Source organism: Somniosus microcephalus, chromosome 4 (assembly GCF_052327205.1).
Source record: "Somniosus microcephalus isolate GS21.2 chromosome 4, FLI_Smic_1.0, whole genome shotgun sequence".
NCBI lineage: Eukaryota > Metazoa > Chordata > Chondrichthyes > Squaliformes > Somniosidae > Somniosus > Somniosus microcephalus.
In genome coordinates, this window is record NC_140990.1 from 156084182 (window position 1) to 156111846 (window position 27665).

A 27665-nucleotide genomic window follows, 5' to 3' on the forward strand; every position below is an offset into this window, starting at 1 on the left:
CAGATCTGCTCTGATAATGGACCACAGTTTGTGTCCAACAAGTTCCAAAAATTCATGAAAAGGAATGGGGTAAGGCATTACACATCCGCCCCGTATCATCCAGCCACCAATGGATTGGCTGAGAGGTTCGTACAAACCTTTAAGAAGGCGTTAAAGGCCATGTGCGATGATGAAATTCCACTACAGCATAAGATGGACAATTTCTTATTAGCCTACCGAAACGCGACACATGCAGTTACCAACCAGACCCCGGCCATGATGTTCTTTAACTGAAGGTTAAGATCTCGTCTGGACTTGCTCAGACCAAATGTGCGAAGAAATGTTGAGGACAAACAATTCCAGCACATCAACGAGAAGCTGACAAGGAGCTTCAATGTAGGGCAACCAGTCTTGGCCCATGACTATCGAACAGAGAAGTGGCAACCCGGAACGATATGTACAAGGCAGGGGCCATTAATGTACACAGTGGATGTCGGGGAGAACATTGTGAGACGCCACGTCGATCAGATCTTAGCGTCACAGGAAGGCGTCAACCCCATGTCTCGAGTACCTGGGGATGAACCCGACATACCGGTAGCATCTACTTCAGACCCAGTAGCAGTGGAACCCGATGAACTACCCGATGAAAAGGGGTCAGAATCGCCTCTGCACCAAGAACAAGAACCTCTGGAAAGGCGCTATCCCGAAAGGGTCAGGAAGCCGCCCCAAAGACTGAATCTATAAATGGACTTTTGTTATTTAATGTACATGTAAAAATGTAATTGTTATTTGAATATTCAGGGGGTATTATTAATCTAAAAAGGGAGGAATTGTAGTGTATGTGCCTTTAAGTCAGAACTACTTTTTACAGCTCCTGTATACTGTAGTACCGGCAGTGACCACACCGGTATATAAGCTTTGCGCATGCCTCTGTACCCCAGTCAAGAGATTACCCTCCTCCAGTAAAGACCTGTTATTTGTTAATGTACAGCATCCGTGTGATTATTTATCCACTGAACCACGGATCTAACAGTTACTCTGTACTGTCATTGGTGCATTATTACTCTGTACTGTCATTGGTGCATCGTTACTCTGTACTGTCATTGGTGCATCGTTACTCTGTACTGTCATTGGTGCATTGTTACTCTGTACTGTCATTGGTGTATCGTTACAGTTTGTTGCGATTGGTGCATTGTAACAATGGTTTTAAAGGAGTCAGCCTGGTGAAGAGGTCAGTACTAGTTTAGCTGGTTTGTTGCTCGGAGGAGAGGAGGAGTAAATGTAAGTATTGGAGTGCACAGGGGGTTAGAATCCAGCTGGTGAAGGGGTGGGTGGGGCTTGGTGGTTGTGAGATCCCAGTCCTCACAATTTTGGGCACGGGCCTGTTGGGAAGCTTGAAGCATGACTGGCAATCTGTGAACACAAATGGGTTGAAGGTAGGCCTGCACTGGTTGGGAGAGTGTAATTACAGTTTAGCAAGTTTACATAGGAAGTGTCCATTATAAATAAGGACATTGGCATTCATAATGGAATAGCTGACAGGGAGTCCATGCATACATAAGATTTTTAACATACTATTTGAACTGGCCCTCTTTATACTGATTGGCTATTTTCCTTGTATTTTTCACCACACAATGATACATACCGCAGGCAGGGCCCAGTCTTCTCCTGGATACTGAACAACAAGAAACTCCAGCACATTCTTGAAACCTTTTACTGTGAGCGAATTATCTGAGTTCCTCTTAAAACTGTAACAGACAATAAGCATTGCACTGAGTGAGTGTTAGTAAAATGCCAGGTCGTTATTGCATTCCTTTTCGGTGACAGCCCTGGCTCAGTGGGCAGCACCCTCGCCTCTGAGTCAGAAGGTTGTGGGTTCAAATCCCACTCCAGAGACTTGAGCACAAAAATCTAGGCTGACACTCCAGTGCAGTGCTGAGGGAGTGCTGCACTGTCAGAGGTGCCGTCTTTTGGATGAGACGTTAAATCGAGGCCCTGCCTGCTCTCTCAGTAAAAGATCCTATGGCACTATTTCGAAGAGGAGCAGGGGAGTTATCCCCGGTGTCCTGGCCAATATTTATCCCTCAATCAACATCACTAAAAATCAGATTATCAGGTCATCATCACATTGCTGTTTGTGGGAGCTTGCTGTGCGCAAATTGGCTGCCGCGTTTCCTACATTACAACAGTAACTACAATTCAAAAAGTACTTCATTGGCTGTAAAGCGCTTTGGGACATCCTGAGGCTGTGAAAGGCGCTGTAGTAAATGCAAGTCTTTCTTTTCCCTGTAATACTGTGACTCCCTCTCTAACCACTGGCCCCTGTCTGTTGTATTCAGGAATGTACTGTAGCAGTATGCTGAATTTCCCAGCACAGAGGGTTGCCTCCTGGGAACTGTACTGGGCTTTTGGATGCATAACTTTCCATCTGCAAAAGTGTGGTGCTGTTGAGTGAGGCTCGGTGCCAGGAGTGCATCTTCACACAGTTCCTGCATGGTGTTGGTCTGTATTGGGCTCAGTTACACCAGCTGGATTCAGTGGCGCATCGCTGGGGCAGCTGCAACTCCTCCGGCCAACATTCAGCCTGATCATAAACTTTAGGGAGAAAAATTCGGTTGCTTTGCGCCTCCCGCTAGCGTGGGGCGCGAAGCAACTGGCGCCCGGGCAAGGCGATGTTTGCGCCGCTTGTGAGATTGACCAGACATTTTGCAAGCGGCACTAAACACTACCGCCATGATCTCCTGCACCCGCAGATCATGACGTCAATCGAGCGTGCAACGCCCCGGTAGCGCTCCGGACCAGATATTGAGTGGCGCCCCCTGCTTTCCACCTGATGCTAGCAATGACAGGTTGAGGGGAGCGTTTTGCAGTCGGGAAGCGACTGGGGGTGCGCCATTTAAAGGCGACCGCTTCCTGCCTTTTTTTGTCGCCGACATTTTTGCAACACGCATTCTGAGAGAGACTTCTGCAGAGATTCAATGCTGTGTGAAGGAGTTTTGGGTACTGAGCAGCACTTTGCAGGTTCACTTTTTGATTTGACCTTCCTTGCATCGATTTAGAAGAGACTGTGGGGGCTGCACTCTGAGCTCTTTCCCTGGGCCTCCCCATTGTTCTTTCCAGCAGATTTGATGTACAGGTCTCTCCAGGCCGAGATTCAAGGCTGCAATGAGCAGGGTGTGGATGGACAGCAAGATCGACCTTCCCCTTTAAGAACTGGCCGGCGCCAGTGTGTCTGTGTTCCATTGCTGACTGACATGACCTGAGCTTCGCCAGCGCTCTGAGGTAGCGCCTTGCTCCTCGGCGTTAGCGCCTTAAGAGAGGTGTGTAGCGCCTGATTTAGCGCTCCAGTCACCTCCAGGGGCGATAGAAGCCAAGTTTGCAGTCGGAGGCGATAATTAGCGCCAGGCGCTAAACTTTGCGCCCGGCTGATAATTGCGCCCCAATCGGGGCAATACCGAATTTCTCCCCCTAGACTTTATGTGTAGATGTACCACTTAGCCTGGTACTGAGCTATATAGGCCAGGTGATCCCAGCACTAGAAGAGTGCTACAAGGAGGGGGAGAAATCATCCAGGGCTCAACTCCAGATTCAGTGATCCCTGCTGGAAAGTGAGCATGTGTGTAGATCGGGTGATGAGAGGGCCAGGGCCCACTGTCAATCCGTATTTCAACAGCCTGGACTCAGAGAAATGCCAGTGCAATATACAGGATATTGAGTGTTCGAGAGACAGAGAGAGAGAGAGAGAGAGAGATAATAATAATAATAATAATAATCAACTTTTATTGTCATTGTTAGTGCACAAGTGCAGTACAACGAAATGTCGGCTTGCGGCTCCCGAGAGTGTACAATTAGATTAAGACATTTAAACATTCAACATACATTTGGCTTGTAGTATATTAACATAAATATGACCATAATAAAGTGCATTGGCAGATGTGCAGGCTTTAGAGTTTATTTGTGGAGTTCAGTAGGATGACAGCCCTGGGAAAGAAGCTGTTCCTAAATCTGGTCGTACGGGTGCGAATGCATCTGTAGCGTCTCCCAGATGGCAGGAGGGCGAACAGACTGTGGCTGGGGTGGGTAGGGTCTTTGATGATGGACCGTGACCTCCGTAAACAGCATTTCTGGTATATGTGCTCTATGGTTGGTAGCCGGGTGCCGGTAATGCGTTGGGCAGTTTTGACTACAGTTCGTCAGGATCACTGGGCACCAGCACACGGTTCACCCACTACCATTAGTAACTCTACCACAGTTATTAAATAAACAGAGGATTTATTTGCTTTGGGCCCTATATTGATCTCAGTGTACTGAAAGACAGAAAAGAGGAGCTTTGTGAGGCACTGACAGTCATTATGAGGGATTCAGTGAAACAAGGAAAGGTGCTGATGGGTTTGAACCGGGCTAACTTGGCCTATGATGTGACACACCTTAACTTCTAAAAGGCTGTTGACAAAGTTCCTCACAAAAGGCTCTTTGTTATGCTCAAAGCTGTACGGATTTAGGGGAGAATCAGCATGAGACTTCGGAGAGAGAAAGCGGAAAATTCAATAGATGCAATGTTAGGGATGGGCATTGTTGCAATATACCCTTGCAGCACAGCTCCCACAGTCACTAACAATAGAGGGAAAAACACTGCACAAAAGAGTTATCTAAAAAAGCACAGAGGGCTTGTAGGGGTAGATGCTGAGAGGATGTTTCCTCTGGCTGGAGACTCTCGAACCAGGGGTCACAGTCTCAGGATAACGGGTCGGCATTTAGGACTGAGATGAGGAGAAGTTTCTTCACTCAGAGGGTGGTGAATCTTTGGAATTCTCTACCCCAGAGGGCTGTGGAGGCTCAGTCGTTGAGTAAATTCAAGACTGAGATCAATAGATTTTTTAATATTTTGAGAATCAAGGAATATGGGGATAGTGCAGGAAGGCGGAGTTGAGGTAGAAGATCAGCCATGATCTTATTGAATGGCGGAGCAGGCTCGAGACGCAGTATGGCCGACTCCTGCTCCTATTTCTTATGTTCTTATGACAGCTTAGCATTTAGATAGGGAACTTTTATTGTTTTCCTATCAAGGAGCTAGACAGAAAATTCCTACTGAAAAGTTAATTAGTCATTTGTAAGAACATTAAAAACAAGATCTAGGAGCAGGAGCAGGCCATACTGTGTCTCGAGCCTGCTCAGCCATTCGATAAGATCATGGCTGATCTTCGACCTCAACTCCACGTTCCCGCCCGATCCCTATATTCCTTGATTCCCTTAAAGTCCAAAAATCTATCGATCCCTGTCTTGAATATACTCAACGACTGAGCATCCACAGCCCTCTGGGGCAGAGAATTCCAAAGATTCACAACCCTCTGAGTGAAGAAATTCCTCCTCCTCAGTACTAAATGGCCGACTGCTTATTCTGAGACTGTGACACCTGATTTCTAGACTCTTCAGCCAGGGGAAACATCCTCCCTGCAACTACCCTGTCAATCCCCCTCAGAATCTTATATGTTTCAATGAGATCACCTCTCATTCTTCTAAACTCCAGAGAGTATAGGCCCAATCTACTCAATCTCTCCTCATAGGATCCTCTCATCCCAGGAACCAGTCTGGTGAACCTTTGTTGCACTCGCTCTATGGCAAGTATATCCGTCCTTAGGTAAGGAGACCAAAACTGTGCACATCTTAACTGAAATAATGTCTGATGTTGTGAAGCTGTACTGCTTACTGAAGATGAGGGAGAGATCCTGTGGGGGAGACAATAGATCTTGTAGCTGAAGTAATTAACAGCAAGGTTTTTGTCTGTTACCCTCGACACTTTACTCAAAGGTTAGCCAGATATCAGGGTTAGTGAAGGTACTCTGAAAACATACCTAAGAAGGTGATCTAAAATACAGCAGCTGTAAAATCTAGGGCAAGCAGGGTAGAGAAGACCCAAAAATGGAACAGGAGCATTAAGTAATTCAGGCATGGGGTGTATCACAGTCGAGCCTGATCCAATGCTGACTGTAATGATCAATAACATGTCATTCTATAGTGGACACTAGGTGGAGCCGTAGAGCTGTGTAGAGCTGTATATATGACTACACTACCCAGCTGTATATATATTAAGACTACATTACCCATGAGGCACTAGGCTACTCACAAGGCAGCAGTCAAGATGGAAGCCTCTACAGATACTGTACCTAGTCCACATGGGCTCAATAAAGTAACTAGCAAAAGCTAGCTGTGTTCATAATAAGAATGTCTATTTATTAATGAACATAAGACTGACGACATCCAGACCCAATGTTTCAGCAGGGGTGAGTGGATAGTGATAAGGATTGCAAATCCTGACAGTGCGTCCCGTGTCCAGAGTGAGGTTGTAATCACGGGGGAAAGGAGAGCAATTAATGAGGTTATCGCCAGCTGTTCTGGCCACCTGAGGCTTTATTTCTTACTGTAGATTAACCAGGACTGACCTGTATTGTAAGAACAAAGAAAAAGAAAGACATGCATTTATATAGTGCCTTTCACAACTACCGGACGTCTCAAAGCACTTCACAGCCAATGAAGTACTTTTTGAAATGGAGTCACTATTGTAATGTGCGAAACGCGGCAGCCAATTTGCGCACAGCAAGGTCCCACAAACAGCAATCTGATAATGACCAGATAATCTGTTTTAGTGATTTTGATTGAGGGAGAAATGTTGGCCAGGACACCGGGGATAACTCCCCTGCTCTTCTTCAAAATAGTGCCACGGGATCTTTTACATCCACCTGAGAGAGCAGACGTCTCTCGGTTTAACGTCTCATCCGAAAGACGGCACCTCCGAGAGGGCAGCACTCCCTCAACACTGCACTGGAGTGTCAGACTAGATTTGTGTGCTCAAGTCTCTGGAGTGGGACTTGAACCTACAACCTTCTGACTCCGAGGCGAGGGTCCACAGACAAACTGCCTGAATGTGCAGTAGAGAAAGAGCCACAGTACAGAGGACTTAAAGCCCACGCATGATTCTTTATTATAAACAAGTGACGGAGGCTGTCTTCTTACCGTGTAATGATGGGATCCATTCCGTGGTTTGGTCCAAAACAGCGAAGGCTCCCTCTTCCACGCAGGCCGGTCCTTCCCACTGGATTCCTGAAACATTCATGGACAAGATTTTGGCTGCAACATCTAGAACATTAGTAACCAAGCATTGCGCTGCCGGAAGAGGCTGAGCAGAAATTCCACTTGCTGCATGGGCCGGTCCTGAATCGTAGAATGATACAGCACAGAAGGAGGCCATTTGGCCCATCATGCCTATGCCAGGTTATTTCAATATTAGGGGCAGGTACCAACCCCTCAGGCCCATGGGATATTGGAGCTGTACCCTGCTGTCCTGAGGGGAGGGGGCGCTGGGGCCACAGACAAACTGCCTGAACACGCAGAGGAAATTTACTAGGATGGTACCAGGGATGAGGGTCTTCAGTTATGTGGAGAGACTAAAGGAACTGGGGTTGTTCTCCTGAGAGCAGAGAAGGTTAAGGGGAGATTTAAAATCATGAAGGGTTTCGATAGAGTAAATAAGGAGAAACGGTTTCCACAGGAGGGTCGGTAACCAGAGGACACAGATTTAAGGTAATTGACAAAAGAACCAGAGGGGAGATGAGGAGAATGTTTTTACGCAGTGAGTTGTTATGATCTGGAATACACTGAAAGGGTGGTGGAAGCAGATTCAATAGTAACTTTCAACAGGGAATTGGATAAGTACTTGAAGGGAAATATTTGCAGGGCTGTGGGGAAAGAGCAGGGGAGTGGGTCTGATTGGAGAGCTCTATCAACACGCTGGCATAGGCATGATGGGCCGAATGGCCTCCTTCTGTGCTGTATCATTCTACGATTCTATGTTAAGTTATTGAACTTCTCCTTCCGTTCCCAGAATGGTCAGCCCCGGGTCAAATGACACTCAATGTGACTGGGATTGATTGCCGTTTAAACTCCTCTTAGTGGGACCCACACACGGTGTAAGCTTCCTGCAGTGGGTGTGTCTGTACTGGCCATGCTGCTAGCAAATCAGATGACATTTCTGAGGTGAACCTGGGATGACCTTCCCCACCCCAGACACGCACCCAAACTGTCATCAGGCTGGGAGGGGTTGGGCAGGAGAAGGGGCTCCCTCCCCCAATTCAAATTTTTTGTTCCAGCTCTCAAGGGGTGGAAAATCTGAGAGAGAAGATTTCCAGCCCCTTGGCCACCATTACGCCCATGTTCCGCCCTGTGAAAGAACTGGGGTGGGGTCTATGGAGACAGAAAGAAAGAAGGAACTTGCATTTTATATCACACCTTTCACATCCTCAGGATGTCCCAAAGTGCTTCACAGCCAATGTAATGTAGACAAACATGGCAGTCAATTTATACACAGCAAGATTCCACTCGCAACAAAGAGATAAATTTAGCGACGTTGGTTGAGGGAATAAATGTTGGGCAGGGCAACTCCCTGCTCTTCTTCAAATAGTGCCATGTGATCTTTTACATCCACCTGAGCAGACAAGACGTAGCCTCGGTTTAACATCTCATTCGAAACTCCGAAAGTGCAGCACTCCCTCGGTACTGCACTGGAATGCCAGCCGGGTTTATGTGCTCAAGTCTCTGGAGCGGGACTTGTACCCACGACCTGCTGACTCCGAGACGAGAGTGCTACCACTAAGGCATGGTTGACTCCAATGTTACTGTTGCCTTTGACATTCCTCTAACCGCAAAGCCATTTCTGGTTCAGCCAAAGCCCAGGGTTGCTGCTCACACTTGTTTAAAATGCTCTGATTCCAGCTTTCACTCTCTAACTTTCTAGATGTTCTACAAGAAGAGATCCTTCTCCTTCCATCTGGAGATTCTCTTTGGTCATTTCTGCCACAGCTTCATTCTTGTTTTATTTTTTTGCCCTTTTGTTTCTTTGTGCCCTCAAAGGTTAATGTTTAGCAATCTTATGGCACTATTTGAAGAGCAGGGAGTTTGCCTGGTGTCCTGGGGCCAACATCTGGGACAGCAGGATGCAACCAACCCCAGCAAACCAAACAGATGTACTGGTCATTCATTGCATTGCTATTTGTTGGATCTTGCTGTGTACAAATTGCCCTTGTCATCTGGCTGCATAACAACAGTGAGATTGAAAAGCAATTCCTTGAATGTGAAGCATTTCAGGATGTCTTGAGGGTCTGATAAGGTGCTGTGAATATGCATATATATATAATATATATGTGTATATCTGTATACATGCACATGTGTTATATGTATATGATGATATGTATATAGATGTATGTACTCTCCAGATGTGCAGTTATAAGGTTATCACACAAAGCTCTTTGGGATATAATTTCTGATTGGTTCCCTGATTTTAAGAGGGAAGTTGGGAGAACCCTTCTGAAAATAACTTGTGCTGTTAACAAACCATATCGTAACTCAAAGCAATGATTGAGTCAAGGTGATATTTGGTTATAAACCGAAGCAGATAAGCTGAAAACGATTTGCTCAACTCACAGGGGTAAGGATTCCTCAACTGCACCAGTGTCGGGATCTGCACCTCCATCCTGGGAGCTCTCCTTTGGAGCAGATTTCCATTTAGACGGCCTGGAAAACAGAGCCACTGTCAGGTACCTCACATGCATTACTGTGTTATACAGAGGAGAAGGTGGATGAAAGTGGGGTTGCTAGGCTGGAATACAGGCTCGGAGCTCCCATGATATCAGTCCCCGGCACAATCAATTGCAGCAAAAATGCTTTTCTGGGTTACTGGTAGCTCATTGGAGAGTGATAATTGAAAACAATGTCCTCCCCTCCTCCCTGGACGTTGCTGACTCCAGCTTGGGGGACAGTCCCAGGAGGGATTTCAGCCTGTGGCCACTCTTCATATGCGAAGCTGGACAGTGAGCGATGGTAGACTAGTGATGGGGCGTGGCAGAGCCAAACCCCACCCTGTCCTCACCAGACACTGGCCCTGTCCAGCACTGAATGCTGCGCAGTAATAGGAGCCGCAACGCTGGCCGATCGTCATCTTCCAAGCACAAGGCGACCGAGGACAAATATGGTGCGGCTGAGATTAGCTGGCTCAGCACACACAGGACTCAAACCTCGGAGCTCCTGCTTTGAAAGACTCTTCGAAGTCTTCAGAAGAGCTGAGCAGGTAATTTGCAGCAACCGGAGAGATCTGCATGTCTGGTATTGTCCCAGTTTAGCACTCTCTGACAAATCTGTACTGCTTAGAAAAAAATCTTCAAAAAAACCTTGGCAGATAAAATACACATCACATCATGTCATATGAAACAGATTTATTCAAAACTTTCATCAGTCTTACTCTGATGTTTTTAGTAGATTTGATAGATTAAGCAACATGTTGAGGGTTTCTGTTAACTTTCTCCTTCATCAGCACTTTACACTCATCAAGGTGAGAGATGCTAGTGCAGGGGAATGAACCACTTTACATTTTGGCACTCCCAGGGCAGGTACAGCACGGGTTAGATACAGAGTAAAGCTCCCTCTACACTGTCCCATCAAACACTCCCAGGGCAGGTACAGCACGGGTTAGATACAAAGTAAAGTTCCCTCTACACTGTCCCATCAAACACTCCCAGGGCAGGTACAGCACGGGTTAGATACAAAGTAAAGTTCCCTCTACACTGTCCCATCAAACACTCCCAGGGCAGGTACAGCATGGGTTAGATACAGAGTAAAGCTCCTTCTACACTGTCCCATCAAACACTCCCAGGGCAGGTACAGCATGGGTTAGATACAGAGTAAAGCTCCCTCTACACTGTCCCATCAAACACTCCCAGGGCAGGTACAGCATGGGTTAGATACAGAGTAAAGCTCCCTCTACACTGTCCCATCAAACACTCCCAGGGCAGGTACAGCATGGGTTAGATACAGAGTAAAGCTCCCTCTACACTGTCCCATCAAACACTCCCAGGGCAGGTACAGCATGGGTTAGATACAGAGTAAAGCTCCCTCTACACTGTCCCATCAAACACTCCCAGGGCAGGTACAGCACGGGTTAGATACAGAGTAAGGTTCCCTCTACACTGTCCCATCAAACACTCCCAGGGCAGGTACAGCATGGGTTAGATACAGAGTAAAGCTCCCTCTACACTGTCCCATCAAGCACTCCCAGGGCAGGTACAGCATGAGTTCGATACAGAGTAAAGCTCCTTCTACACTGTCCCATCAAACACTCCCAGGGCAGGTACAGCATGAGTTCGATACAGAGTAAAGCTCCCTCTACACTGTCCCATCAAACACTCCCAGGGCAGGTACAGCACGGGTTAGATACAAAGTAAAGTTCCCTCTACACTGTCCCATCAAACACTCCCAGGGCAGGTACAGCACGGGTTAGATACAAAGTAAAGTTCCCTCTACACTGTCCCATCAAACACTCCCAGGGCAGGTACAGCACGGGTTAGATACAAAGTAAAGTTCCCTCTACACTGTCCCATCAAACACTCCCAGGGCAGGTACAGCATGGGTTAGATACAGAGTAAAGCTCCTTCTACACTGTCCCATCAAACACTCCCAGGGCAGGTACAGCATGGGTTAGATACAGAGTAAAGCTCCCTCTACACTGTCCCATCAAACACTCCCAGGGCAGGTACAGCATGGGTTAGATACAGAGTAAAGCTCCCTCTACACTGTCCCATCAAACACTCCCAGGGCAGGTACAGCATGGGTTAGATACAGAGTAAAGCTCCCTCTACACTGTCCCATCAAACACTCCCAGGGCAGGTACAGCATGGGTTAGATACAGAGTAAAGCTCCCTCTACACTGTCCCATCAAACAGTCCCAGGGCAGGTACAGCACGGGTTAGATACAAAGTAAAGTTCCCTCTACACTGTCCCATCAAACACTCCCAGGGCAGGTACAGCATGGGTTAGATACAGAGTAAAGCTCCCTCTACACTGTCCCATCAAGCACTCCCAGGGCAGGTACAGCATGAGTTCGATACAGAGTAAAGCTCCTTCTACACTGTCCCATCAAACACTCCCAGGGCAGGTACAGCATGAGTTCGATACAGAGTAAAGCTCCCTCTACACTGTCCCATCAAACACTCCCAGGGCAGGTACAGCACGGGTTAGATACAGAGTAAAGCTCCCTCTACACTGTCTCATCAGACACTCCTAGGGCAGGTACAGCATGGGTTAGATACAGAGTAAAGCTCCCTCTACACTGTTCCATCAAACACTCCCAGGGCAGGTACAGCATGAGTTCGATACAGAGTAAAGCTCCTTTTATCTCCCTCTCCTGGAACACTGACCTTTTCGTATTGCCTATCCACTCCACACTATGATCTTTTATAGAGAGGTTGTTAATTTATTGCTGAATTGGCATCAATTTTGATCTGTAGCCCCTGCCGATTGAAAAGTGCCCCGTTGAGCCAATATCCCGCTGTGAGTTTCTGCACGCCCAGCACTGTTAGTCCTAAAGAGAAATAATATAGTATCCAACTTTACCCAGTCGAGTGATCGTCTCCTGCTGTTGCATCTGTGTAATTAGGAGGGTCATACACATCAAATTTAACCTACAAAAGGAATTCATCAAAAGATCAGGAAATATCCAAAATAATAACAGTATTAACCAAGATTGGCTTGTCCCTCCCTTGTCTCCTGACAGCACCGACTCCCGCCAAGTGGCACCCACGCCTCGCTCCCCCCATCATTTTCTGTTGCGTAAGCTGAGACGAGCTATTCGGGTGTGAGGGGCATCACCACTGTGCCTGACCGTGTTCTCAGCCAAAGTCCACGTGCATGCACTTTCCAGCAGGGGTCGTTGGATGGTACCGGAGCTACAACTCTGGCTGGTGTTGTTCCCCCTTTTGTAGGTCAAGAGCACTGAGGCTAATTGCATTGCCCTTTCTGACTGAGATGAGCACAGACCAGGGATCGGGGCCGTTGCTATCTGGTGTGAATGGCCCCACCAGATTCCCTCTAATTCAGCCATTGTACCCAGTTCTGTAACCTTCTCCAGCCCTACAACCCTCCGAGATCTCTGCGCTCCTCCAATTCTGACTCTTGCGCATTCCCGATTTTAATCGCTTCACAGTTGGCGGCTGTGCCTTCAGCTGCCTGGGCCCTAAGCTCTGGAATTCCCTCCCTAAACATCTCTGCCTCTCCTCCTTTAAGACGTTCCTTAAAACCTACCTCTTTGACCAAGTGTCCGAATATCCCCTTATGTGGCTCGGTGTCTAATTTAGTTTGATAACGCTCCTGTGAAACGCCTTGAGATGTTTTACTGCATTAAGGGCGCTATATAAATACAAGTTATTATGTCCGTGTATGATTGAGACACGGACAGCAGGAGTTGAACAAAACAAGTCTTTACTGATTGAAGTCAATCAGGAAACTGAAACTACAGAGGCTCACTAGCGCCTTTTATACAGGGGTGGTCACTGCCGGTACTGCAGTCTGAGACCAGTTATTCTCTTAAAGGTACATACACAACAATTCCTCCCCTTTTAGATAAACAGTACATAACATTCATTTAACAACTAAATGATAACTAATTACAATCACAATTACGGTTGCTAGATACATTGGTTAAGTTTAAGCAATTATAAGTTCAGTCTTTGAGGAGGCTTCCTGATTCTGTCTGGATAACGCCTCTTTGGGGTATCAGGTTCTTCTGGCAATGTTGAGTCGGGATCAATGTCGTTGTTTGGTTCATCTGCTTCCAATATCACCGATTCTGCGGTAGCTGCAATTGGTACGTCGATTTCATTGCCAGGTGTATCAGATCGTGGTGTGGAGTTGACGTTTTCCAGTGACTCTAGAATCTGGTCAGCATGGCGTCTTACAATGCTCTCTCCAACGTCCACGGTATACATGAGAGGTCCTTGCCGTGTACAAGTCGTTCCTGGCTGCCATTTCTCAGTGCGGTAGTCCCGGGCCAAAACTGGTTGACCTATCTTAAAACTCCTGGTCGGCCTTTCATTCATATTCTGAAACTGCCTGTTCTCCACATCTCTTCTGACGTTTGGCTTAACCAAATCCAAGCGGCATCGTAGTCTTCGATTGAAGAACATCATGGCTGGAGTTTGGTTGGTAACCGCATGTGTCGCATTCCGGTAGGCAAACAAGAAGTTGTCCACCTTGTGTTGTAGGGGTATATCTTCATTACACATTGCCTTGATAGCCGCCTTGAATGTTTGAACAAACCTCTCGGCCAATCCATTAGTGGCTGGATGATATGGGGCAGATGTGTAATGCTTAACACCATTGTTCTTTAAGAACCTCCGGAACTCTTCAGGCACAAACTGTGGTCCATTGTCAGAGCAAATCTGTTCAGGCAGCCCATTCCTGGCGAATATGGTTCGTAAAACTGTGATAGTTTTTTCCGTGGTGGTTGAGGACATTTTTATTACCTCTGGCCACTTTGAATGTGCATCCACCGCAATTAAAAACATCGAGTCCATGAAGGGACCAGCAAAATCAATGTGCACCCTTTGCCATGGAGATGAGGGCCACTCCCATGGATGTAGAGGAGCTTGTGGTGGGGCGTTTTGGACCTTCTGGCATCCTGCACAGCTCTTGGTCATCTCTTCGATTTCTCTATCGATTCCCGGCCACCACACAAACGCTCTGGCTAAGTTCTTCATTTTTACCCCACCCAGATGACCCTCATGAAGCTCATTGAGCACTCTATCCGTCAACTTAGGTGGAATTACTACTCTGGATCCACACATCAAGGTTCCTCTGCACACTGACAGCTGTTCTCTTTTTGGCGAGAATGCTGGCAGCAGTGGTTCGCCATATGCTGGCCATCCCTTCACCGTTAAATCATAGACCCGTGATAGTGTCGGGTCATTCCGTGTTTCCTTTTCTACGTTTGCATTTGTCACAGGGAGACATTCGACTATGGTCGAGTGGAATAACTCCATTGGATCCACTGCAAGGTCTTCTTCTTCCACCGTCGGCAACGGTAGGCGTGACAATCCATCAGCATTCCCATGCTGTTTAGTTCCTTTGTACTCGATGTCATATTGGTGTGCCCCTAGGAAAAGGGACCACCTCTGCAGCCGTTGCGCTGTCATTATCGGTACGCCCTTCTGAGGGTTGAAAATGGAGACAAGAGGTTGATGATCGGTTAATAGAGTAAATTTTTGACCGTGCAGGTAGTGATTGAACTTCTTCACCCCCCACACTAGGCTGAGGGCCTCTCTGTCAATCTGGGCGTAGTTACGCTCGGCAGAAGTTAACGAGCGTGACGCAAAAGCTATCGGCCTCTCTAAACCATCAAGGAATTTATGTGACAGTACCGCCCCAATGCCGTAGGGAGACGCATCACACGCCAGTCTGATCGGCAGTGCTGGGTTGTAGTGAGCCAATATTTCTCTTGAAGTGATTAAGTCCTTACTCTTCTGAAAGGCCCGCTTACAGTCATTGCTCCATTTCCATGCTACTCCTGTTCGTAGCAGGGCGTTCAGTGGGTGCAGAATTGTCGACAAATTCGGCAAAAACTTATGGTAGTAATTCACCAATCCGAGGAATGACCTCAGTTGCGACACATTTTCAGGCACTGGGGCCTTAACAACCGCTTCAATTTTGTCAGGGGACTTATGTAACCCCTCTTCATCAATCACGTGGCCACAATACGATATCTGTTTCTTAAAAAACTCGCACTTGGGGCGGTTGGCTCGTAGCCCATGTTCCCGTAGTCTAGTGAGCACCTGTTCTAGGTTGTAAGGTGTTCACTGTCATCTTCACCTGTCACAAGGATGTCATCCAAGTAACACTGAGTCCCCGGAATCCCTTGCAGGACTTGTTCCATCGCTCTTTGCCATACCGCCGGAGCCGATGCTACTCCGAATACCAATCGATGATACTGGTAAAGACCTTTGTGAGTGTTTATCGTGAGATACTTCCTAGAGGATTCTTCAACCTCCATCTGCAAATATGCTTGTGCTAGGTCAATTTTTGTAAAACGCTTCCCTCCAGACAGTGAGGCGAAGATGTCTTCTATCCTTGGAAGAGGATATTGTACTGTGTGAAGGAATGGGTTCACCATCACCTTGAAATCCCCACAGATGCGAACCTTCCTTGGCTCCTCAGACTTATTGCTTAACGTTTTCTTCATGACAGGAACGATGGGTGTCGCCCACTCGCTCCAGTCGACCTTAGACAACATGCCTGCCTTCTCCAGATTCTCCAGCTCTGCCTCGACGGCTGGGCAAATTGCATATGGTACCGGTCTTGCTTTGAAAAACTTGGGAATTGCATTCTCTTCTATTTTTATCGAGGCGGTTACGCCTTTAAGAGTGCCCAGTTCTTGTTGAAATACCTCTTTGGCATTAGCTAAGATTGTTGACAATCGTCCAGGAGTGACGTCTTCATCTTTTTTACCGTCCGCCGTCATTGCATGAATGGAGTGCCAATCTAAGCTTATCTTCCTGATCCATTCACGTCCCAATAACGGTGGCCCACCATTTTGCAGTATGTAGAGATACAATTTCCGTATTTTCTTGCCGTTGTATTCGACAGGCACCCTTATTTTTCCTCTGGGGTATACTTTTTGCCCCGTATACGTCGTCAAGACGATGGATGCCTCTCTCAAGGGTATGTGTGAGAATAGCTGCTCGTAGTCTCGTCGATTCATGATGGTTAGCGCTGATCCTGTATCCAATTCCATTTTAACTTGGGACCCTATCGTGAGGGTGACCCAAATGGTTCGGTGATCCTCTTTTGCGATTACATTGTGAAGTTTGAGACAGCTTAGTCTCCTGTTCCCGGATTCACTATCGCTCATCTGGTCTTCGGAACTACTGTCCGTCATCTTTTGTACTTTCTTGTACGGTTCCTTAGTAGCCTTTTTGTTGTCGCTGGTCTTCTTCCCAGACCTGCAAACTCGTGCAATGTGTCCCATCTTTCCGCATTGCCTGCATATTTTGTCCTTGGACCAGCAGTCCTTCTGGTCATGGTTAGTTCTGCCGCAGCGATTACATTTTGCAAATCCCTGTGTCATTTCGTGGGTGCTGTATTCCTGTGGCTTTTGTTGAATTTCCGCAGCTCCCCTGGCTGCTGCTTCGTACGATACTGCCACGCTGAAAGCCTTATCTAGCGTCAGCTCTTTCTCTGAGAGTAACTTCTTCTGTGTTCCTTCACTCAGGAGTCCACAGACAAATTTGTCCCGTAGGATATCTGGCAGTCCTGCTCCGAACTGGCAGTGCTTTGATAGCTTGCGTAGTTCTGTAAGGTACTCAGCATTGCTCTCATCTTTATGCTGAGTTCTCCTGTGGAATTTAAATCTTTCTGCTATCAACAGCGGTGCAGGGTTTAGGTGTTCCTGTAGGACAGCAACAATTTCATTAAAACTCTTCGCCTTCGGTTTGGCTGGAGTAATCAGGTCCTGCAATAGGCCGTACGTTCTAGCGCCCATTAAGTTTAGCAATACCGATGCCTTTTTCTCATCGGCTATTTCGTTTGCCTCGCAATATACCTCGACTCTTTCCACATATGTGATCCAGTCCTCTATTGTGTTATCAAAGGCAGTGATACAGCCAGTCTTTGGCATCTTGAAAATTTAAAATGGCGCCTCCTGCGCTTTGCCTTCTTCCCCGATTTAACAAAATGGTGCCTCCCGCGCTTTGCCTTCTTCCCCGCTGATTAAGATGGCGCCTCCTGCGCTTTGCCTTCTTCCCCGCTGTTGCTAGCACTGCTTTCCGCGGTTTCCGTTGCAACCTGCAGCTCCTCGCGGTTTCCTGCGCGTTTAATATTTCTTTTTTTTATTATTTTCCCGTCGTGGAACAACCCTGTGGGACTCTTGCCTCCCTCTTCTCGGGTCTATATGCAGCCCGGCTTCGTAGCACCGGCCGCGCCCTGTGTGCTCCACCCTCTCTCTCTCCTCTTCCCGACAACGCTGCTCGGCCCCGTTGCAAGCCACCCGCTCGAGTTCGCGACCGCCGCAGCCCAGGAAGGATCAGTGTACTACCTGCCACCAGCCCGATTAGCTGAAGCACCGTTGACAGGAACCAGGCCCCGCTTTCGACAGCTTCTCCAGCAATCTTCAACTCTGCTAACACAGGGGCGGATGCCCACGGTCGACGCCCGTTTCTACTGCTTCTTACTTTCTTTTCTTTCTGGCCTCGACCTCTGCTCACTTCGCTGCAGGAATGGATCCCAGGAGGTGGTGCAGACTGTAGGTAAGTTCGTATCTGCTCGTCGCCAGTATTATGTCCGTGAATGATTGAGACACGGACAGCAGGAGTTGAACAAAACAAGTCTTTACTGATTGAAGTCAATCGGGAAACTGAAACTACAGAGGCTCACTAGCGCCTTTTATACAGGGGTGGTCACTGCCGGTACTGCAGTCTGAGACCAGTTATTCTCTTAAAGGTACATACACAACACAAGTTGTTGCTGTTATTGTTGTTGGATGGTATAGAAACTGGTAAGAGTGAAGGCGAAAGGGCTGTGGCGGTAAGTGTATACTCAACACGCAATGAACAAATCCCGCCTTGTCATCACGCAGCCAGTGAGTATAAGTGAACGCATCGATAGAACAGAAAAGAGAGAGTAAAGGTTAATGGGTGTTTTTTGCAACTGGAGGGATGCAGGTAGTGATGTCCCAGCATTGAATATATCGAAATGACCTGCACTTGGGGCACAATATCAAAATTGGTAAATGAGACTAAAAATAGAGTGGTTCATGATGAAGAGGACTGTAAGTGAGTTCAGGAGGATCAGTGTCAGAGAAATGTGAGGTGTACACTTTGGGAGGACGAATGAGAGGGAATATGCTCTGAATGGTAAAACTTTAAAAGAAGTAGAGGAGCAGAAAGACTCAGGGGTTCAGATACATAAAATTTTACAAGTGGGAGGACAAGTGGTTAAAACCGTGTTTTAAAAAAAGCAGATGGGATCCTAGGTTTTAGAAATAGAAAGAAGAAAGACAGACTTGCATTTATATAGTGCCTTTCACAACCACCGGACATCTCAAAGTGCTTTACAGCCAATTAAATACTTTTTTAAGTGTAGTCACTGTTGTAATGGAAACGCGGCAGCCAATTCGTGCACAGCAAGGTCCCACAAACAGCAATGTGATAATGACCAGATAATCTGTTTTAGTCGTCGTCTTACGTGTCTTCACACTGTTCCCTTTGGGGAACTGTATGAAGTGGTGGAAGGATTTCTGGCCGCGATTAACGCTCCTTCCATGACAGCACGGTGGCATAGTGGTTAGCACTGTTACCTCACAGCGCCAGAGACCCGGGTTCGAATCCGGCCTGGGGCGACTGTCTGTGTGGAGTTTGCACATTCTCCCCGTGTTTGCGTGGGTTTCCTCCGGGTGCTCCGGTTTCCTCCCACAGCCCAAAGATGTGCGGGTTAGGTTGATTGGCTATGATAAATTGACCCTTAGTGTCAGGGGGATTAAATACGTGGGGTTACAGGGATAGGGTGGGATATGTGTTGGTGTAGGGGTTACGGGGAATCGGGTGGGATATGTGTCGGTGCAGGCTCGATGGACCGAAATGGCCTCTATCTGCACTGTGGGGTTTCTGTGATTCTGTGATTCTGTAACCATCTTCATACCAGCCATTAGTAGGGTGGTTAGTCCTATGGCAGGAGGATTTTACGGGCTCCCACAACCCATACGAGGGGGGGGCCACCCACACCCACAGACGCAAGTATCCCGCTGGATGTCAACCCAGAATTTAGAGCCGGAGCTCCGACTCCACTTGCCGGGACTGTCTGGAGTGGGGTTTGAAACCCTACGCCTTCTGGCCCAGCGGCGGAGATGCTACCGCTACGCCAAAGGCCCACTCCATCTGTTTTAGTGATGTTGATTGAGGGATAAATATTGGCCAAGACACCGGGGATAACTCCCCTGCTCTTCTTTGAAATAGTGCAATGGGATCTTTTACGTCCACCTGAGAGAGCAGATGGGGCTTTGGTTTAACGCCTCATCCGAAAGACAGCATCTCTGACAGTGCAGCACTCCCTCAGCACTGCACTGGAGTGGAGTATCAGCCTAGCTTTATGTGTTCAAGTCCCTGGAGTAGGACTTGAACCCACAACCTTCTGACTCAGAGGCGAGTGTGCTACCCACTGAGCCACAGCTGACACTAGGTATAAGTAGAGTACAAAAGCAAGGAAGCAATTCTAAACCTGGACAAATCATTGGTTCGGCTGCAATTGTAATATTGGGGCAGAGCGCCACTCCCATTGTCTTCTGCATTCCTGGGCCAAATATTCCCCCGTTGCAAGCCCACCCTTGACAGGTCTGGCGCTTGGAAAGATGGGGAGCAAAGTTAACCTCCAGGGGCCTCCAGAGGTGTAATGGCCCTGGCAACAGGCCTTCTGACTGATGTCCAACATTAGCAGCCAGGATGCCACCAGTACAGCTCCTCTTGCCTACAGCAGAAGGTTGTTACTTCCCCCATCGCTTCAACAGGTAGCACAAGGCACCACTCAGATCCTCTAATCTGAGCAGGGCCGGGCACCAGGCCTAAGGCCCAGTTTCTCTGGGCACTTCTACAATGGACTCCCATCAGGTGTTCCAACAGGAAACGGAGATGGAGGTGGGCCTGGAACGTCGCACCCACCTAATTTGTATGGGATGATCCTGCTTTACACCTGGTGTGGATCCAACTGTTTTGCCCCATCTCCTTCGAGTATTCCCGGTAACATAGCAGAGCGGAATTGGTGTCAATGTGTTGAGTTTTGGATGCCGCACTTTAGGAAGGACGTCAAGGCCATGGAGAGGGTGCAGGGGGGATTCACTAAGATGATATGGGATTCATGGCTTTATAAACAGAGGCATGGAGTAGAAATACAAGGAAGATATGTTAATCCCTTATAAATGAATTATTTGGCCCCAGCTGGAGTACTGTATCCAATTCTGGGCACCGCACTTTAGGAAGGATGTCAAGGCCATGGAGAGGGTGCAGGGGAGATTTACTAGCATGGTACCAAGGTTGCAAAAGGGTGGAGTAGATAGAATAGATAGAGAAACTGTTTCCACTGGCAGGAGGGTCAGTAACCAGAGGACACAGATTTAAGGTGATTGGCAAAAGAACCAGAGGGGAGATGAGGAGAATTTCTTTACGCAGCGAGTTGTTGTGATCTGGAATGCGCTGCCTGAAAGGGCGGTGGAAGCAGATTCAATAATAACTTTCAAAAGGGATTTGGATAAATACTTTAAAAGGAAAAATATGCAGGGCTATGGGGAAAGAGCCACCAAATTAGTCCCACTCACCTGCTCTTTCCCCATAGCCCTGCATAGTTTTCCTTCTGTGGTGCATCATTTTATGATTCTTTGATACCAGGGATGAGAGGCTTTAGTTGTGTGGAGAGACTCGGGAAACTGGCAGTGTTTTGATTAGAAGAGAGTAGGTTAAGAGGAGGTCTGATAGAGACAATCAAAATTATAAGGCATTTGGATCAGATAAATTGGGAGAATCTATTTTTACTGGTTAGTCAGTAACTAGGCAGCATAAATTTAACACCATCACCAAAAAAACAAAGGGAGAGTTTAGGACAGTATTTTTTACACAGAGCTTTGTTAGGACATGGAATGCCCGGCCAGAAACAGTAGGCAGTAGAATCCACAATAGCTTTTAAAAGGAAAGGTGAGATATATTTGAAAAAAGAATCGAGGGAAAGGGCGGCGAAATGGCACTAAGTGGGTAGTTCTTGCAGACAGCTGGCACAGGCACGTTTGGCCAAATGGACTCCTTTTGTGCTGCAAAATTGAATGATTTCCTGTCTGCTCTTCATTACACAGGATTACATTGCATATACGGCACAGAAACAGGCCACTCGGCCCAACCAGTCTGTGCTAGTGTTTATACGCCGCACAGGGCTTCTCCCACTCTATCTACCACACCTCAGCCTTTCAGCATATCTTCTAACTCACTTTTCCCTCATGAACTCGTCTAGTTTCCTTTTGAAAGCATCTATTTGCCTCAACCACTCCTGGAATAAAGCCATTCCTTGCCCTATTGGATTTATTAGTCACTATCTTGTATTTATGGCCCCTAGTTTGGGATTTTCCCACAAGTGGAAACATCCTCTCCACGTCTACCCTGTCCAACCAATTCATAATTTTAAAGACCTCCATCAGGTCACCTCTAAGTCTGCTCTTTTCTAAAGAAAAAACCCCAACCTGTTCAATCATTCCCGATAGCCGTAATCTCCAATCAGGTTTCTGCCCCTGCTACTGCACCGAAATGACTCTTATCAAAGTCACAAATGACATCCTATGTGACTGTGACAAAGGTAAACTTTCCCTCCTCGTCCTTCCCAACCTGTCTGCAGCCTTTGACATGGTTGACCATACCATCCTCCGACAACACCTCTCCACCGTCGTCCAGCTGGGTGGGACTGCACTTGCTTGTCTCCATTCTTATCTATCTAATCGTAGCCAGAGAATCACCTGCAATGGTTTCTCTTCCCGCTCCTGCACCGTTACCTCGGTGCCCCCCAAGGATCTATCCTTGGTCCCCTCCTATTTCTCATCTACATGCTGCCCCTTGGCAACATCATCCGAAAACAAAGCAACAGTTTACACATGTACGCTGACGACACCCAGCTCTACTTCACCTCCACCCCTCCACTGTCTCTAAATTGTCAGACTGCTTGTCCAACATGAGCAGAAATTCCCTCCAATATTGGGAAGACCAAAGCCATTGTCTTCGGTCCCTGCCACGAACTCCATTCCCTAGCCACTGACTCCATCCCTCTCTCTGGCAACTGTCTGAGGCTGAACTAGACTGTTCACAACCTTGGTGTCATATTTTACCCCGAGTTGAACTATCCACGCCGTCACTAAGACTGCCTATTTCCACCTCCGTAACATCGCCCAAATCCGCCCCTGCCTCAGCTCATCCGCTGCTGAAACCCTCATCCATGCCTTTGTTTCCTTTAAACTTGACTATTCCAATGCACTCCTGGCCGGCCTCCCACATTCTATCCTCCATAAATCTAAAACTCTGCTGCCCATGTCCTAACTTGCACCAAGTCCCGTTCGCCCATCTCCCCTGTGCTCGCTGACCTACATTGGCTCCGGTTAAGCAATACCTCGATTAAAAAATTTTCATCCTTGTTTTCAAATTATTCCATGGCCTCGCCCCTCCCTATCTCTGTAATCTCCTCCAGCCCCACAACCCTCAGTTACCTGCCCTCCTCTAATTCTGCCCTCTTGAGCATCCCTGATTTTAATTGCTCCTCCATTGGTGGCTGTGCCTTTAGCTGCCAAGTATTAAGCTCTGGAATTCCCTCCCTAAACCTCTCCGCCTCTCTACCTCTCTTTCCTCCTTGAAGTTGCTCTTTTAAACCTATCTCTTTGACCAAGCCCTAATGACAGAAGCCATTGTTGGGAGCGGTGAGAGCGGAGGTTCAGTGAGTATTTAAACTCACTTTCGTGTGCTTTTTTTCCACAGAAGCCATTGTCAGGAGCAGTGAGAGCGAAGATTCAGTGAGTATTTAAACTCACTTTTGTGGGCTTTTTTACACAGGCCATTGTCGGGAGCGGTGAGAGCGGAGGTTCAGTGAGTATTTAAACTCACTTTTGTGGGCTTTTTTACACAGGCCATTGTCGGGAGCGGTGAGAGCGGAGGTTCAGTGAGTATTTAAACTCACTTTTGTGGGCTTTTTTACACAGGCCATTGTCGGGAGCGGTGAGAGCGGAGATTCAGTGAGTATTTAAACTCACTTTTGTGGGCTTTTTTACACAGGCCATTGTCGGGAGCGGTGAGAGCGGAGGTTCAGTGAGTATTTAAACTCACTTTTGTGGGCTTTTTTACACAGGCCATTGTCGGGAGCGGTGAGAGCGGAGGTTCAGTGAGTATTTAAACTCACTTTCGCGGGCTTTTTTTTTTTTACAGAGGCTTACCAATCTTGCAGACTGGCGGCGGCGTTCCAGAGCCACGTCACGATTCAAAACGTGACGCGGGCAAGAGGAAGCAGCTGATTGGGTGAGTACTTATACTACTCTGTAGTTTGACAGTTAAGGTTCATAGTTTATAAAGTTTAGAAGGTCTTAATTTTGTGGTTATAGTTTCTAAGGTCTCTGTTGTGTAGCGGGAAGTGCTAGGAACAAGGGCCCTTGAGTATATCATTTAACTGCAGTATAATTGGTGGTATTGATTTAATTTAAATTAATTATAAGGGTAAGTCATGGCAGCAAAGCTCGGCCCCGTGGCATGTTCCTTCTGCACTATGTGGGAAATCAGGGACACTTCCTGTGTCCCTGACGGCCATGTGTGCGGGAAGTGTATCCAGCTGCAGCTACTGGCAGACTGCATTGCGGCACTGGAGCTGCGAATGGATACATACTGGGGCATTCACGATGCTGAGGACGTCATGGATATCACGTTTAATCAGTTGGTCACACCGCAGGTAAAGGCTGCACAGGCAGGAAGGGAATGGGTGACCGCCAGGCAGAGTAGTAGGTGCAGGCAAGTAGTGCAGGGGTCCCCTGTGGCCATCCCCCTCTCAAACAGATATACCGCTTTGGATATTGTTGGGGAGGATGGCTTATCGGGGAAAGGCAGCAGCAGCCAACTTCCTGGCACCATGGGTGGTTCTGCTGCATGGGACAGGAGGAAAAAGAGCGGGAGAGCTATAGTGATAGGGGATTCTATTGTAAGGGGAATAGATAGGCGTTTCTGCAGCTGCAAACGAGACTCCAGGATGGTGTGTTGCCTCCCTGGTGCAAGGGTCAAAGATGTCTCAGAGCAGCTGCAGGGCATTCTGGAGGGGGAGGGTGAACAGTCAGTTGTCGTGGGGCATATAGGTACCAACGATATAGGTAAAAAACGGGATGAGGTCCTAAAAGTTGAATATAGGGAGTTAGGAGGTAAATTAAAAAATAGGACCTCAAAGGTAGTAATCTCAGGATTGCTACCAGTGCCACATGCTAGTCAGAGTAGAAATAGAAGAATATTTCAAATGGATACGTGGCTAGAAGAATGGTGCAAGGGGGAGGGATTCAAATTCCTGGGACATTGGAACCGGTTCTGGGGGAGGTGGGACCAGTACAAACTGGATGGTTTGCACCTGGGCAGGACCGGGACCGATGTCCTAGGGGGAGTGTTTGCTAGTGCTGTTGGGGAGGGTTTAAACTAAAATGGCAGGGGTTTGGGAACCTGTGCAGGGAGACAGAGGAAAGGGAAGCAAGGATAGAAGCAAAAGACAGGAAGGAGAAAAGCAAAAGTGGAAGTCAGAGAAATCAAGGGTGTAAATCAAACATGACCGCAGTAAACAATAATTCTAAAAGGTCTAAGAGTGTTAAAAAAAACAAGCCTGAAGGCTTTGTGTCTTAATGCGAGGAGCATTCGTAATAAGGTGGATGAATTAGCTGCGTAAATAGATGTAAACAGATACTATATAATTGGGATTACGGAGACATGGCTCCAGGGTGACCAAGGCTGGGAATTCAACATCCAGGGGTATTCAATATTCAGGAAGGATAGGCAAAAAGGAAAAGGCAGTGGGGTAGCATTGCTGGTTAAAGAGGAGATTAACACAATAGTAAGGAAGGATATTAGCTCTGATGATGTGGACTCTGTATGGGTGGAGCTGAGAAATATCAAGGGGCAGAAAACATTAGTGGGAGTTGTATACAGACCCCCAAACAGTAATGCTGAGGTTGGGGATGGCATTAAATGGGAAATTAGAGATGCATGCAATAAGGGCACAGAAGTTATCATGGGTGACTTTAATCTACATATAGATTCGTCTAACCAAATTAGTAACAATACTATGGAAGAGGAATTCCTAGAGTGTATACGGGATGGTTTCCTGGACCAATATGTTGAGGAACCAACTAGAGATCAGGCCAACTTAGACTGGGTATTATGTAATGAGAAAGGATTAATTAGCAATCTTGTTGTGCGAGGCCCCTTGGAGAAGAGCAATCATAATATGATAGAATTCTTCATTAAGATGGAGAGTGAAGTAGTTGATTCAGAGACTTGGGTACTGAATTTAAATAAAGGAAACTACGATGGTATGAGGTGCGAGTTGGCTAGGATGGATTGGGGGATGTTACTTAAAGGGTTGACGGTGAATATGCAATGGCAAACATTTAAAGATCGCATGGATGAACTACAGAATTTGTTCATCCCTGTTTGGCATAAAAATAAAACAAAAAATGTGACTCAACATTGGCTAACAAGGGAAATTAGGGATAGCATAAGATCCAAGGAGAGGACATATAAATTGGCCAGAAAAAGCAGCAAACCTGAGGATTGGGAGCAGTTTAGGATTCAGCAAGGGAGGACAAAGGGATTAATTAAGAGGGGGAAAATAGAGTATGAGAGTAAGCTTTCAGGGAAGATAAAAACTGACTATAAAAGCTTCTATAGATATGTGAAGAGAAAAAGATTGGTAAAGTCAAGCGTAGGTCCCTTGCAGTCAGGATCGGGGGAATTTACAATGGGGAACAAAGACATGGCAGACCAATTAAACACATACTTTGGTTCAGTCTTCAAAAAGGAGGACACAAATAAACTCCCATGGATGTTGGGGAACATAGGGTCTAATGAGAGGGAGGAACTGAATGAAATCAGTATTTGTAGGAAAATGGTGTTAGGGAAATTGACGGGATTGAAGGCCGATAAATCCCCAGGGCCTGATAATCTACATCCTAGGGTACTTAAGGAAGCGGCCCTAGAAATAGTAGATGCATTGCTGGTCATCTTCAAAAATTCTATAGACTCTGGAACAGTTCCCATGGATTGGAGGGTAGCTAATGTAACCCCACTATTTAAAAAAGGTGGTAGAGAAAAAAACGGGGAATTATAGACCGGTAAGCCTGACATCGGTAGTGGGGAAAATGCTAGAGTCTATTATAAAAGATGTAATAGCAGAGCACTTGGAAAACAATGACAGGATCGGACAAAGTCAACATGGATTTACAAAAGGTAAATCAAGCTTGACTAATCTACTGGAATTTTTTGAGGATGTAACTGGTAGAATAGATAAGGGAGAACCAGTGGATGTGGTGTATTTGGACTTTCAGAAGGCTTTTGTTAAGGTCCCGCATAAGAGACTAGCGTGCAAAGTTAAAGCACATGGGATTGGGGGCAAGGTACTGACTTGGATAGAAAACTGGTTGGCAGACAGGAAGCAAAGAGTTGGAAAAACGGGTCTTTTTCCGAGTGGCAGACAGTGACTAGTGGGGTACCGCAGGGATTGGTGCCAGGACACCAGTTATTCACAATATATATTAATGATCTAGACGAGGGAACTAGATGTAATATCTCCAAGTTTGCAGACGACACAAAGCTGGGTGGGCGTGTGTGCTGTGAGGAGGATGCCGAGAAAATCCAATACGATTTGTACAGGTTGGGCAATTGAGCAGATGCATGGCAGATGCAGTATAATGTGGATAAATGCGAGGCTATCCACTTTGGTAGCAAAAACAGGAAGGCAGATTATTATCTGAACGGCAATAGATTGGGAAAAGGGGAAGTGCAATAAGACCTGGGTGTCCTTGTGCACCAGTCGCTGAAGGTAAGCATGTAGGTGCAGCAGGTGGTTAAGAAGGCAAATGGTATGCTGGCCTTCATAGAGAGAGGATTTGAATACAGGAGCAAGGATGTCTTGCTGCAGTTGTACACGGCCTTGGTGAGACCACACCTTGAGTATTTTGTGCAGTTTTGGTCGCCTTATCTGAGGAAGGATGTTCTTGCCAGCGAAGATTCACCAGACTGATACCTGGGATGGCAGGAATGATGTATGAAGAGAGATTTGGTTGATTAGGC

The 27665-nt window shown here is 47.0% G+C and overlaps 1 protein-coding gene across 2 annotated transcripts in view; it reads right to left on the bottom strand.

Moving 5' to 3' along the window:
* Positions 1-27665, bottom strand: part of trpm2 (transient receptor potential cation channel, subfamily M, member 2) — a 337017-nt gene that overhangs the window by 39352 nt on the left and 270000 nt on the right. The window contains exons 28-31 of one of the 2 annotated variants that reach the window (XM_085985384.1): positions 12415-12482; positions 9454-9543; positions 6991-7077; positions 1625-1727 (exon numbers count right to left, since the gene is read on the bottom strand). In XM_085985384.1, coding sequence (XP_085841510.1) covers positions 1625-1727; positions 6991-7077; positions 9454-9543; positions 12415-12482 — 348 coding nt within the window. The remainder of the gene's footprint in view (positions 1-1624; positions 1728-6990; positions 7078-9453; positions 9544-12414; positions 12483-27665) is intronic. The other variant, XR_015078103.1, reaches the window with a different exon arrangement.